The 15,280-nt window shown below is 29.9% G+C and overlaps 1 protein-coding gene across 1 annotated transcript in view; it reads left to right on the top strand.

Annotated features, from left to right (window-relative positions):
* CADPS2_1 (Ca -dependent secretion activator) overlaps window positions 1–15,280 on the top strand; it is an 80,486-nt gene that overhangs the window by 49,629 nt on the left and 15,577 nt on the right. Inside the window, exons 16-22 of the mRNA XM_051215726.1 lie at window positions 889–1,012; window positions 4,323–4,361; window positions 5,113–5,192; window positions 6,928–7,084; window positions 8,773–9,316; window positions 12,442–12,595; window positions 14,002–14,160. Coding sequence (XP_051073710.1) covers window positions 889–1,012; window positions 4,323–4,361; window positions 5,113–5,192; window positions 6,928–7,084; window positions 8,773–9,316; window positions 12,442–12,595; window positions 14,002–14,160 — 1,257 coding nt within the window. The remainder of the gene's footprint in view (window positions 1–888; window positions 1,013–4,322; window positions 4,362–5,112; window positions 5,193–6,927; window positions 7,085–8,772; window positions 9,317–12,441; window positions 12,596–14,001; window positions 14,161–15,280) is intronic.

The following is a 15,280-nucleotide window of genomic DNA, read 5'->3' as shown; positions in this document are numbered from 1 at the left end:
AATACGTCAATTTTTTTATAGAATATTTATTAAAACTAAACTGGTGTATAGTTAAGAAGTGTATATGTTCACTTACAAATTAGTTTTCCTTGTACCATAATTCAACGCTTGCCGTCTCATCTAGCCTATAAACATCTTTTACTGTCAGCTTCCAGTCTAAGAATGCGGATTATTTCTGCATTTATCAATGAAATTACAATTCTGTAATAGTTTTGACTTCCTATTATAATGAACTAATGAAATCAATTTTTCTGCATATATTCCTCATATTTTTCACAAGCATAGATTAGATATTAAAAGTTGACTTTGATATCAGCATTTCCGGACTTTCTTTTCCAAAATGACATTACCATTAAGAATCATACTACTAAATTGTGTGTAATAATTGTTAGACTGTTCATTTTTAACATATTTTCAGTTGTGGTAGATTTAACCGCATTCCGATAACTAATCGTCTGCTGAAATGACTAATACAGTAGGGTTAGGGATTTATCTATTACAAAAAAATTAATCAGCTCCTTACTAATTATGGTTTCTATCATGTTACAGTATAACATGCTGTTCAAATAAGTACATGTAAGTGAAGCACAGATTTTTTTATTTCAATAATAAACAGACAAAGACTTATTTGTTTCTTAATATTTAACACTGTCTATATATATTTTAGGTCTTTCTTATTATGACGATTAGATAGTAGTCGGTTATCTATGTGGATATTTATTAGTGACATATTTATTTTTTCCAGATACATTGAACATAAGATTTTTCTCAGTTGAATTAATCGTTGATTAGATTTAATTGATAAAATATCTGTCTGTTAATAAATTGTCTCTTGTTATTAATATGAACATATGTACTTATTAGTAATGAATATGTTTCTTATTGTAGGTCCTTATGAAAGATACCGGTGCTCCAGCTTCAGCTGAAGAAGTACGCGAAGTAATAAGGCGATGTTTGGAACAAGCTGCTTTGGTAAATTATGCTCGTATATCTGAATATGCAGCAATTGAAAGTAAGCGTAGAACTCTTATTTGTGTCTCAAATTTAATTTCAACTGTTGTTTTGGACATAATTATCTACTTTAGTGTCTGTCATTGATTTAGTATTGAAGTAAAATGTAAGTAAATGTAATCTATAGTTACATTAAAGATTGAAGATCCGTTGTTGTAATTTACTGATGTATCATGTTACTGCTACATAGTCGAAACTTAACCTAGCCAATAGCTCTTTGTTCTCTATCGCGACTATCTGTGAATATGCAGTTTGTTTACAATTATTTACTTACATAGATTTAAGTGTCACTAAATTAATAAGTGAATAAATTTCCATAATTGCTTGATGAAACTCAGCAAATCTGGGTTTTTTTTTACAGTACTCGTTCAGCTACTCACATGATAAAAACACCACGTTATACATACTTAGAAGTGTTTTTTTAATTGCCACACAGGTTTAATTTTATCGTTCTTAAAAAATTTAAAAAAATAGTAATACCTAAAATTTTAGCTATTTCCTATCCTAATCCGTTGATATATTATATGATGCTTTGTAATAGTATTAGTTTATATACTGAATTAGTTAATGGGGAGAATATTTTCATAGAGATAGTAAGATGCTCATCATCCTAATAATTATTGATTTCATCAATTTTGTGAGTTAATCAGTGCTTATCGGATTTTGTTCTGAAACTATGACCATTATTTTCTTTAACAATTTTTTTCTTATGTCTAAATGACTAAAGACAATTATCTTTACTTCATTTATTTGATCACGTTAGATTAAGAAAAGATAACGTTGATAAACAAGTATTAGTATAGTCTTGACACATCAAGTTTTTTATATGTATACTATCTGAACAAAATACTTCGTTTCCAATCATTAGGTGTGTTACATTCTGAGATTTTTATTTTTCTGTTCACTTAGTGAGTAGTTCGTGCATATTGAAATTTGGTTTTAACTTAATACTTCACTCCATGAATAAATGAATATAAGAGATCGAAAATGCCTGGTACAACAAAGTCAACATTGAAAACTCTCCAGATAATCTCAGGCATTATATCATGATAAAATTACTTTCAATGAACGATTATTTTGATGTTTAGTTAAACAGAATTTTTATGCTTTTCTATTTATATCATGGAAATTTATACACATGTGAATAGAACCTCAACATTTATTTATTATTTATTTATTTGAACACATAAATACTGGTACAACGGGGTGCCAGATACATATGCGCCATACAAATCTCATTTGGTATGTGTGAGGGCTGTGATACTGCCTGAATGCTCAAACCGAAGCACGTGGTTTTCTCAGGGGGTCGCACACGGAGCCTTCGACTTGACGGTCTGATCCACAAGGCAGTGAAACGACGTAAGGAGATGCAGTCCCATGGTAGCCGGTGACCAACGATCGGTTCATACGCCATTTGCTCCTTCAGGATCGTGGAGCCCATGTGCACCAATGGTTGGGAATCAGGGTTTTCCAATTCCCCTAGGCGGACTCTCAGTGTCCACTAACCCGGTTAAAGCGCCGGACATTCACTTTTCGTCCTATCAATTTTGTAAACAACACTCTCGCCACGAGAAGGCAGTGATTAGGACTTCTCTGGTAGTGGCTATTCACGCATGTCCATGTGAAAGCACTTGGATAGGGAGAGCGGACTCTCCTCACCCTTGGCCGTACCAGGGCATTCGAGGGCATCAACCTCAACAGTTTTTAAAAATTAAAACCTCCAATTTATTTTCTCATCAGTTCTGTACAAACTAAATCAATTTTTATATCATAATTCTTTAGGACATTCTAAGCACTTTAATTAATTTCTATTCATGCAGTATTACTACCGTTATCAGTTACTTATTTATATTACAATAGTTTGTGTTTAGAACGTCCAAATGAATTGATATCGTTTTGTGAAAAACGTCTAGCCATCATTACATTAACGTTATATTTCCGTAAAAACCAGCTTTTAGAAGGAAAGTTTGTATTTCTGAGCAGCGTTTGAACCATATACTGAGCTGTCAATCGCTTAATTTCTTTTTTGGGAAAGAAAATCATTTCAGTCCATTTAAGATGCGTTGGATTGAGGAGAATAAATTCAATGGATCATTATGGAATCGAAACAACATCGAGTGAATACTAATACACGCGAAGTGCTTACGTCTTCTACTCTAAAACTTGTTGGTTTCGTTAATAAGTATGAATTACTTTAAATTCCGTTCGTTTGAAGTCAACTTCAAAGTTATTTCTGTTATTGCTGACACCACCGGTAGTCGCAGCTGTGTAACACAGACTTTCAAGATTTTCTGATTAGTATAACTAAATCCTTGTTTATAAACGCTGTATATTAGGATCGTTTACAAATATATATGCAAACAATTTATTGTCTGTAGGATATCTTGAAAACCTTTTAATCTGAAAAATAGATTTTATAGGGATATTGTAATATTAATATACGGTCGCGCGCATGAGTTATCACAGTAAACAAATCTTTATATTAGGTGTGAAAATCGGATACAATCTTTGCAAAGTTCTTTAAATATGCTAGAATTTCACACATGAAATAACTGTTATACATCTTAAATGTAGATTTCTAAGTGAACGTTTCTGTAATTTCATTCACTAACATGAGGCAAAACAAAATCTTGAAATAATTTCAAAAATTCCTATGGTACCTCAACGTAGAAAATTCGTTCGGTTTGTGCTTTTTTATGTATAATAAGTGTTTGGTGACTTTATTTCAATTGAAATTATGTATTTTGTTATTCTTTTTGTGTACATACGTTTTTACAAAAAGTTTTCAATCCATTCATTTACCAATCTAACTAGATCAGTAAACATTTCTCATGAAAAATCACAAGAAAATGTGATTATTTAGTACTTGAAATTTTATTATGTAACATTGTATACTTTGTGAAGTCTCTGGAGAATTATCTAAAATTTAATTACTGTGATAGTTATTAAATCAGATTATTCAAGTACCTATCAAATTATTATACTTCAATGTCTTCTTTTTATTGTCAATAACACTGATATATGTATTTCAGTTATTTTATTTTGCTTTTTTGTACAGAACTTGTATTTCTTTCTTGTTATTTTACTGATTATAGTCATATTAATTGATCAGTTAAACTATTCTTTTGTATGAACATCTTCATCTTTCTTATGATAGGCTTCGTTTGCAATCTGAAAACAAAAATATTATTGTAAACTTTAATCACTTTGATATCTCCGTACTTGTCATTCATTCCTCTTCATATACATAAGCTGGTCACAGCTTTAAATAATTGATAGCTATTTTATATTTGTTTTCTTCACTATATTAGGCGGTCGTGATAAAGGTGGTGAATATTCACAAACAAGTAGTAAGTTGATTGAAATACAATAATTTTATTACAATGAACATTTTATTGGAAATAAATTACATAAATAGCATTCGTTTTGTAACGGTTTTTTAAAGCGTCAAAGTATGTCTTCAGAAGTCAGAATTTCAGTCAAATTAATTCAATAATTATTTATCAAATTATTCAACGTTAAACGAAGGATTCAGTTGTCTTGTTTAATTAGTTCCCATCTCTTCTCTTTTTGTTTTTAATAAAAATATGTTTTAGTAAGCGTTTAGCAAAATACATTTTAGTAGGCTTGGTTGATTATGCTGTTCTACAGTTATCGTACTTAATAGATTCAAAACACCGACTTTAAAATGTAATTCATTAACATTTTGAATTATTATCTTTATTCCTCAGCAGAACCTCAGATTCTATACTGTTGATCGGCAAGATTGCAGACATTTTTTAAAGGCGCCTTATAACAAGATCAATCAATAAACTATCGTTGATAAAAAGCTATACAAAATCCCAATTTGTCCTGATAGAAACGATATTGGGAACTAGGTCACTCAAAATTGATAATGTCATCTCATATTCAATTTAGTTATGTTACAAAATGTTGGATTCGACACTACTTAGTTTGACTAAAAGTCTGTACTTTATATATATTGGTTATGTTCTCTTCCGCTTTTAAGAGGCCTAAAAATGTAATATAAAACACTAACATATAACTCATGTTTGTACTGACATTTTTTCTCCTTCCTATTTTCTTCATCTGTCTATTTAGGTAAGACTTTGGCTGACCTTATTCACCTGGGTGAATTGTGTATTGAGGTACTACGTCAAAATGAAGAACATCATGCAGAAGTATGTTATATATATATATATATATATATATAATGACATAATTTCTTGTTAATTTGAATATGTACATGTCATTTTCGTGCTGAATAAAATATAATACGGTGCTGTTCAGCCAAGCAGTGCATCGAGAACAGTCAACGTGAACTCAGCTTAATGATTCTTCTTCTTTCGAAATCATTACTATGAATACACCAGGGACATCGTTCTCAATCACTTAAATCTTCAAGTAAATAAGCCATTGAATCCTGTGAAGATATGTCGTCAACTGGATGACGTTAAGAACCAGTCATATTCTAATCATGGGTGTGAATTGAAAGACAACTATACAATTTTATTAGATTATAGAGGTTTTTTGTTCAGTTTAATGCAGAAAAGGGAAATTAAACACTTCCACTCTTAATTATTAAAATAATATATTTGTAGTATCCCAATGAGTAGAGAAATTAAATTTATTAAAATTTTCTGACGTTTCTTGACTCAGCGTAAGCCACTTCTTCAGTGAACAAAAAATTAACTAGTATAATTTGAGTGTTTCTGGAAGTTGATTCAACTTGGATGTCTATACGTTGACTTGACAAATACTTTGCATGATTATTTCGTGGTAGATAGTTTGGTACGTTATATCATTCTTCAAAAGAGATAAAACGTACAACTCCCATACCTGCCTAACCTTTTTAGCCTTTTGGATATATTTAAAAAACATTATTTCATGATAAATCATGTTTTTAGTAGAATAAAAGTTTGTCTTGATATTTCTTGTTTGATAAAAGATAAGCAATAAATACTTATTTGACTTTATTTATAAATTTCCTCCTATGCTTACCAATATTTTGTTTTTTTATTTCACAAATCGCCTTGACAAATATATGTGTGACCAGATTGTTCGAAATGTATAGCACAAATGCATCACATTTTTCAGATCAACTCCGTCTTCTCATTGCTCCATCGGAAGAATATCAGAATATTAGAACTATTAATATTTCCATCATTGCTCTTCTGTATACTGAATTTGAACTGCTACTAATCAATGATTCATAATAATATGTTGAAGGATTTTATACATCTTTTACAAATTTTTTCTTTCTCTTTTCGTGCATCGCGTTTTTTATCTTCTGCTTATTAACTTTTTTTTCAAAGTGGAGATGGAAATATAAAGGCTCTTTTTTCTTTGCTTACTCTCATTTTATGTTTTCTTTAAAGGTCAGTGAACACAAGTTGAAAAGCTGTTGATTATCAAACGACAGCATTACCGTTTTTACGTGCAAAATTAATCTACAACTGTTTTCCTTTTTTTGGTTCTTGCTTATTACCTCTTAACCATGATATGGAAATATAAATAAAAGGAATAGGGATCATGTATTCTGATAAATAGGATGTGAAAATTTTTTATCCTTATCATAAAATTGTAATTTTTTCACGTTAAGACTCATTTTCTTTTTTAAATAAAATTAGTTTATCACTCCAATTGATTTTGGTCATTTAAGAACAAATTTTTTTAAAATTAGGAGCTACTAATTAATCCTGTCATTTTATTGTATTAATTGATAATCAACTGTGAAAACTCATGATCGGTCACAATAGAATGATGCGTTTATGTTTTTCACTTCGACACTAATTATTCCTGTGAATTTTCTTGTGGAAACGTTGTTAATAAACGATTTGTCTAAATATTCTCTTCACCGTGTATATTTATCATATATTTATTCTTCTTGTTATTATTTTAATGATTGTTTTCCAGGCGTTTTCATGGTTTCAAGATTTGCTAACTGAACATGCAGAATTGTTCTGGAATTTTTTCTCAGCCGATATGGTTGGTGTATTAGAAACAATGCCACCCGATTGTTGGGATAGTTTTCCGTTATTTCAACTATTAAATGATTACCTAAGTTCAGAAGGTTTGTGTTCATTTCAATTCAGTTACAGGTTCATTCATATATTTGTGTTTTGTATTAAACGCTAGTAGGATTGAAATTTGTATTGATTCAGTATTATTTATCATTGTTATGTATAAATTACTTGGTTATTTCAAGATATGTTTGTCATTTTTGGACGTATATCAGTATTATGTATAGACATTTGTGATCAATATTTATCTTTATTTATTTATCTTGTGTAAATTTGGCGGTTCTCAAATTTGGTTTCATATGGTAAATAAACTTTAATTATTTAGGTTTGTTAGATTTACACTGCATATAGTTTGCTTAAAAAAGATTTCCTTTATTTCTTTTATCATCGAAGCACAACTTTGCTAGTATTATAGTTTATCGTAGATTTAAAAAACACAAATGATTTTGATGGAATTTTGTTCTCTGAGCAAGCCATCCAGCTCACAGAACAAAATTCTATCAAAATAATCCAACTGAGCTACAAATCTTCACCATCTCAACACGAATGATTTGGATAATATAATATTGTGTAGGAAATTATTTTTAAAGGTGTCATTTGTCACATAGAACGCTGCTTATTTATTTATATCTAAATGTATTCCACTAATGCCTTTTTGATGGTATGTCTGATATGTGCATGCTACTTTAAGCCTACTTGATATTGCATCTGGTTTAATTTATTCTAATGTTTACAACTGCAGGAAGGTGAGAAAAGGGTTATCTTTAGCTGACGACTTTGTTTGCTATACGGAAGGTGGTCAGTTATTTTGAACTTTGAACTACCGACGTTCCTGTATATGTGAGGGTCGAACAGAAGGCGAAATGATCTACTATGTACAAGACCATTGTTTTGCCCGTGTGTTTTTCGCTTCCAATTATGAATCTATAACTGCCAAGAATTTCGTACCTTTATGATTAAATGTCTCATGAAAATAAATCAAATCCCTTAAATATAAAGATTCTTGCTGATCAAATTTTGCTTTTCTAAAGACTTGGTTTAATTTTTGTTTCGCTCGAAATCACTTTTAACCTACGTGATTTCTAGTATGGATTTGTGTTTCCTAACCTTTTCAAGCACTATCAGTTTTAAAATAGTTGTTAGTAACGGAAATAAAGATTTGTTAATGTTCTAAATTATGTACATGTATAGACCTTTAGCCAATAATAGTATGTAATACACCATGTTTAAAAGATTGTCATTTGTAAGATATACATTTCGGTCCACTTCCAGTTTTAAATTTAAACAAATGAATATCAGTAACTCTTTAAATATCTGATATACTACAATGGGTTATTCATCTATAATCAGATGTTAAACTGATATTTCTATATGCTTTTGAAATGATTAACGTCGAAAAGAAGAAAAAATTTTCGAACACATCAATTTTTGCTTTTACCTTGAATTCAAATTTTTCACACTAGTCGATGATTTGTTTATGAAAACACAACGCTGTATTTAAAATTGTACACATCTCTCTTCACATAATTGAGCGAATGATATTATCTATCTTTGTGCTTATATCGCATCAATATTGTTGAAATATAACATCTTAAGTGTTTCTACACAACTTGCTTTTACCACGAAGTATGTATTCATTATTTTTGACAGCTTCAGTCTTACTTTTTTTTAAAGTGAATCTGTATAATATTTACATTATAGATGTATATTACACATATTGTTTTTCCCATCATTTTAGTTTCATTAAAATCGGGAAAATTTCATCAACAACTAACACAAATATATGCACCTTTAGTTGTACGTTATGTTGATCTTATGGAGGCTTCCATTGCTCAGTCTATTAATGGTGGTGTCGACGGACAACTAAACAATCAAAATAATACAAATAGTTTTGATTCATCTAGTACTACCGGTACAACCTCAACCACTACAGGATTCGCAGCATCCGCTTTAGAAACTGTTGGTGCTTTAGGCAATGTAGGCTCATTAGTTAGTGCAGCTGCGGTTGGTGCAGCCAATGCAGCGAATGTTGCAAGTCGCACAGGTGGTTTAATGGCAGCTGCCACTGCAGCAGCCAGTGCTGCTACACAAGCTGCAACAAATCCAACATCTATTGGTATGACAAGTTGTATACCAGTTACTTCAAGCGAATTATTATGGAAGTTAGAAGCATTGCAAAATTTTATTCGAGAACTACACTGGCCTGATATAATATTTGCTGAACATATGGATAATCGTTTAAAAATGATGGCTGGTGATATGATAGATGCTGCGGCCCAACGGTAAATTCGATCTCATAAATATTTATTTAACTCTATATTAACTTCTTTTTTCGGATATTTACTCACTGAATATAGCACACTATAGTAAAGTATTGTTTGTCAAACATGGTTATATGTGTTACCTGTTGTCCATTAACTGTGTCCTACTGATAGAATGCTTTATTGTGTATCGAGAGCAAAGGAGTAAAGCTAATATCAATACTTTTGATCTTCAAGTCTGTGCCTGTATCCATCGGGAATTAGATTATTATTTGTTGGGGACGTTAGATCCCCAGAACTCATTTGGGAAAGGACCTAATTTTGTAATTTATTTAGAAAATTTGAATTTCTTTGTTTTCACGCCAAAGGCGCTCTTGTTTTCTTTCACTCTGTTTATCATCTGTATCTATTTATATAATCATTTTGTGTTCATGCTTAATCTTTCCTCCAGTCAATATCAGTCACTTTTATGTACATGTGTGTATATTTACCCATTCTGCGTTCATTTTTTATTAGAAATAAGCAGTAGAAGGAAAACACAAGTTTTTATGATTATCATAACGGTTGATATTTATTCAAATAATTAATTAATAATACCAATAGTAAAGTAAAATGAGCGGCATTGTTTTTATGGTTTCTGTTCATTTTTTTCTCTCAAAATTCAGCTTTTCATTTTTGTTAAAATTAATTAAAAGAGCAATCGTCTTCATATTAAATAACTTTCAATTTATTCTCCTTTTCTTTCATCGTGGAATTCATGTTTTAATTATGATTTTCTTTTTAACCCAAATAATAGACATGTTTTACTAATCATAACCATTTTATTATTCACTAGAAAAGTTTACACTTTTTTCTTCGCTTTTTTTCGTATGATATTTCTCAATAATCCAATCACCATTCGCTGTTCTGTCAATTGTACACTATATATTCCATCATCAACTATATCTCTCTGCGAATATTTAACTAAAACTGTTAAGCAGTCAACTGACAATCACTGAGAGCTAGGGTTATCGGGGTATTTTCTATTACTGTCTAACAATATTTATGGATCGTTAGTTCGATTTTTTTTTGTGGGGAAAACTGTTTCCTATGCAGAAGATCTTAAGTCCATCTTTCTAGTTGTAGCTTGATAAATAATGATTGAAGATTTATATTAACAAGTTCACTTCATTTATTATTATTATTGTAAATAACATCATATATTTTCTACAACATAACTTATTTCGTGTTTTAAACTTCTATTAAAATTCTATCAACCCTACGAATCCCTTATATTAATATTTTATTGAAAGCGATTTCGACTGATTGCTCACTTTGTTATAAGGAGTGTTATCCGTCTCGTCGTTAATGTTAATCAGATTTTATCAATTAGATTGCACTGTGACCATTAGTTTAAATAGCTGGATGTCTAAATGCAATGAGTTTGCTTAGTAGTGTTAAGTGATTATAGGTGATGGGTTAAATTTGATCAACATTAAGAATCAAATAATGTGATGTTGATTAACAAAGTTTGATCATTTCACGTAAGCATCTCGAACTTACAGGAAGTTATTCTTCACCCGTACATTTTAGCGACATCCTCTCGTACTATAACACCAAGGGACGTGGATTTAAATACCATAGCAAATGTCAGTTCTTTCAAGACTGTATTTACTTGTCATGTTCTTCAGTATTAACGAGAATTAAACTTAGATCCTGGACCTTATCAATTACCTGTAATCACGTGATACCAAAAATGAAGGCAATTTCTTAGTTGTTCATCTCTTCGCTTATTAACATGGAGATCTGTTTATATTCTCTTGACCATCTATTTATCTATCTGCTAGATTATTGCAATAGTATCTACTATTTTCTATTTACTATAATTGGATAACAATACAGATTTTTTCCATTGCTTTTTCATAAAAGTTCATAATTTTGGGCCACACTGATTGTTGCTTAGCTAAAGTGTAAATATCTCCTCAAATGGTGCATTTTCCTTCTCCTTTACTCTGATATATCTTAACACCAGTACATTAGAATTCCTACTCTTCACAGCAAACCACACTACCATACCTAATGGGTTAGTAAAAATGAAATTGGTTAAAAGATCCTCACGGCTAATAATATTTAATGGTTAATTATTGTTGCAATCTAATATTCGCATAGTTTTTTTTTGGATTCTAACAATAAAATGTGAAGCATTGCAAATTAGTTGTAAAATTTTCTGTTGAATATTCTTTACGTTGTTTATTTGTGAATCACATTAAGGTGTTTATTTGCATTTTTATTTTTTGACTAAACTTTCTAGAAGATTTATCATCTGATTTCCTGTTATGTGACAATGTTTAGTTACATTATTTCTCAATGTATAGTTTGTTTTTCAGGAAATTATAGTATGATAAAATTACAATTAAAAAGAATGTTTATACTAATTTTGAAATCGTTTTTTATTAATGTAAATATTATTAATAGAACTTTTCACAAATGGAGTTTAGAATATCCATCGCTTTATCATCGAGTAACCTTTGTTTTATTTGTTTTATGTTCATGATAATGATAAAAATAGTTGTGGAAACTGTGCATGAAGATTATAGTTTCATGCAATACTATGATAATTATACACAAGGTTTAAATCTCAACTGAAAATTCAGTGAACCATATCGCTCCCTAGTTTAAACAATCAATGACTCCATACACCGATTTCAAGTTTCCAGTTCCATAACCCTCCTTTCATTTCTAAATTTGCCTACCACCAATTAACGTCAGGCTAGTCATTGTACAGTTCATGTGTTCCGCATATCCAACCACTTTAGTTGATGAAGATTCGCAGCCCAATCAGTCGATTTACCAACTCTATCTAGTTGTTTTTGCCCAGTCTCGGTGATAATCTCTCAATGCATTGAAAAAAAGTAACAAATACTACACTTTCATTGTCTACTACCTTTATAGATCATATAACAGTCTTTAATTTACAGAAAGTAAATCACCTTCCAGTGAGCTCATCATATGATAGGTTGACTGGCATTTCGTTTGGTACAGATGTGTTGTCTAGAATCGTTTACAATAAGTGCTACAATTAAATACGTTTCTATATATTACATGTTATTTTGTAAAACAAAAAGCTTAAAAGAACTAATAATATTTGTACTTTCTGCTTTCAATAGTAATTTAAATTGCTTTGATTCATGGCTGAAACGTTCATCGAAAGGCACAGATTTTATACTACCTAATGAATGCTGTAATATGATCAACACTGTGATTGAACTAAAAGCAAGTATATTGAAATTATGTACAAAAGATACTAAAGGGGAAGATATGGTAAGTCTTATTGTTGTTATTTTAAACATGAAAACTTTGTTTTTACATATTTGTGTTATTGAAAGTATAAATGTCGATATTTTCTGTTCCTTTCTTTCAATGTTTGGTTTTGACATACTAGTTTTTAATAGGTTAACGGTTTTATCTTACGTGGCATAATTAGATGTTTGTGACGTCCTTGTTGTACATATCCATGCATTAAATTCTACTCATTAGGCTTGTATCTATTTTTATGATTTCATAATATTCTTGATCAAATATGTGGATAAAATATTCCAAATAATTTGCTTGCTATTTTGAACAGTTTTTTATGAAATCTTTTGATTTCACTTCAAAAGACTTCACAAAAAATGCTTTTGATGGGGTGGCCAGACTAAAACATGGCACAAGTCCATGAAGTCACTGACAAGTGGACTGAGCCATGTTGGTAGGTGTAGACTACCTTGTTGAGATCTGCGAGATGATAGCAACCGATGGTTAGAGACGTTGAATGACATAGCTCAAAATCGTTGGCAATGGCGCAAGTGCATCCACTCTTTGTGTTCTCGCAAATTCTAATCTCCTGAATTCTTCATGTCCCGTTTTTTCCTCTTTCCAAATATATTTCCCTGGATTATACTCCTTGAGTAACATCTTTGAACTCTAATGTTTCCTATTACTGCTTATACTCTTACTACCTCTACCACTACGGGATTTGAAACGACAACTGTATCTCTGTGCTAATGTTGTATGGCAACTCGAACTGATGTACGTACGTACGAGGTTCTAATTTGTTACTGACTGACTAAAGTCTTTTAATAAGTTAACACTGAATGACATAACTAATTTAAGCCTTCCTTGTTTAAGTTATTAAAGAAAATAAATTTTCAGTTTACAATATGAAAATGATCGATTTGTCATGACGTATATTATTTTGTTATTAAAATCATTCATGATAAACTGTAAGTCAATAAACTAAATTCAAGTTACTAACTCATGTTAATTGATAATATAACTTAAACTCTATTTTTACAATAACGCTGATTTACATGTTTCTTTTTTGTGATGTACTGATAAGAATTCCTCTTTTGACTTGAAAATATTCTACAAACTTCTTTACGTATATTTAATTATAAAAATTAAGATTCTTTTGTTTTGTTTTTCTATCTTAACAAAGCCATGTTCTTGATTACAACTTTATATTCATTCATTCTTAGCGTTCTATCTATCTATCTATCTATCTACATACATACATTTTTTCCTAAATAAGCGTATTTAATAATTTAAAATAATGTATTACTTGAATAAGATAAAAAAAGTAGTATGTTATTGTCATGTGATAAATGTATATAAAAATTTTTCTATACAAATTAGTATATATTTATTATTCTCATATATATGTATGTTTTAATTACCCTTTTAAATAGCATGAATATCAAAATCAAACAGAAACTAATTTAGAACGTGTACAGCGAAAAATGGCAATATTATTAAATGATAAAATGGGTAAAATATTGGAAGGAAATTTAATAAAACTAGCTCGTTATGATGTGAATACTTTACTTTCATCAGTACTATCATTAACTGTAAGTATATTAAATAAATTCATACGTATATAATTTAAGTTATTTACCATATTTAAGTAAAAACTTATTATATTCAAATGTAAAATTTTAATGATTGTTTTATTTAAATTTATAAACTACTTTGTTAACAATCAAAATGTTATTGGATCTACAATTGATGCATTTAATTTATATAAATCCTGTCGATATATCATGGATTACATCTAGCTATTTTGGATTTTTCAATATCTTTTTTTTTATAAAACTATATCTCACTGAATGCAAACTTTATAATGTTACTTAGATTATTAATAATTGGTGAAGTGATTTTGTTATCCTGATTGATTTTCTAATTATCTCTTTGTTTAACGTGATAGGTTTAATTAGTGAATATTTAAATAATCATGAGTTACTTCAAAATAACCGATCGTTCGGCAAATTAGAACTCACAATTCTCATTCGGAAAAATAAAACAAATATTTCAGCAAAAAAGATTTTCGTATTTCTTTTGGATACTTGTTTTGTAAACATCTGTAGAGTGATGATTGTCTGTAATAATAAGTGTGACAAATAATATAATGAGTAGATACCGTGGATTGCAATTCATGATAATAAATAGGACAAAATAATATTTAATAATTAAATTATGAGACTGTCTAAAATTTATGAGATATATGGAGATTAACAGTTAGAGATTCAACTGTAGCTTTTGAAGTGAAGTCGTCGAAAAAGGATTTTTTTTTCATTGCATTATTCGTTTACTGTCATTGCTTGTTGTTGTATCCATTTGGTTTTTTCAATGATACATTGGCTATCCTGTGAACTGTGCTATAATTCTAACCCAGAGATCTGACTCGAAAAGAAGGGAGTAACTGAGTGTAAAGTACATAGGTTATATACAACAACATTGTTTGGTTTACTTAACTATTGATATAAGTTAAAAATTAACATGTGGGTTGATTAAATAATAAGATGAAGCACCGAAATCTCAATCTGTTACGCAGCGATTCATGTAACCTGATATTATACCCATTACTAGTCCAAATCCACTTGTGATGTCATCGAATGGTAATTCATTTCGAGAGTTTATGATAATAAAATAAACAAGATGAAATATTTGAAAAATCTTTTCAAATTACTC

This window comes from Schistosoma haematobium, chromosome 1 (assembly GCF_000699445.3).
Source record: "Schistosoma haematobium chromosome 1, whole genome shotgun sequence".
Taxonomy (NCBI): Eukaryota; Metazoa; Platyhelminthes; class Trematoda; order Strigeidida; family Schistosomatidae; genus Schistosoma; species Schistosoma haematobium.
The sequence above is the reverse complement of the archived record's forward strand: the minus strand, read 5'-3'. Positions and strand labels throughout refer to the sequence as shown.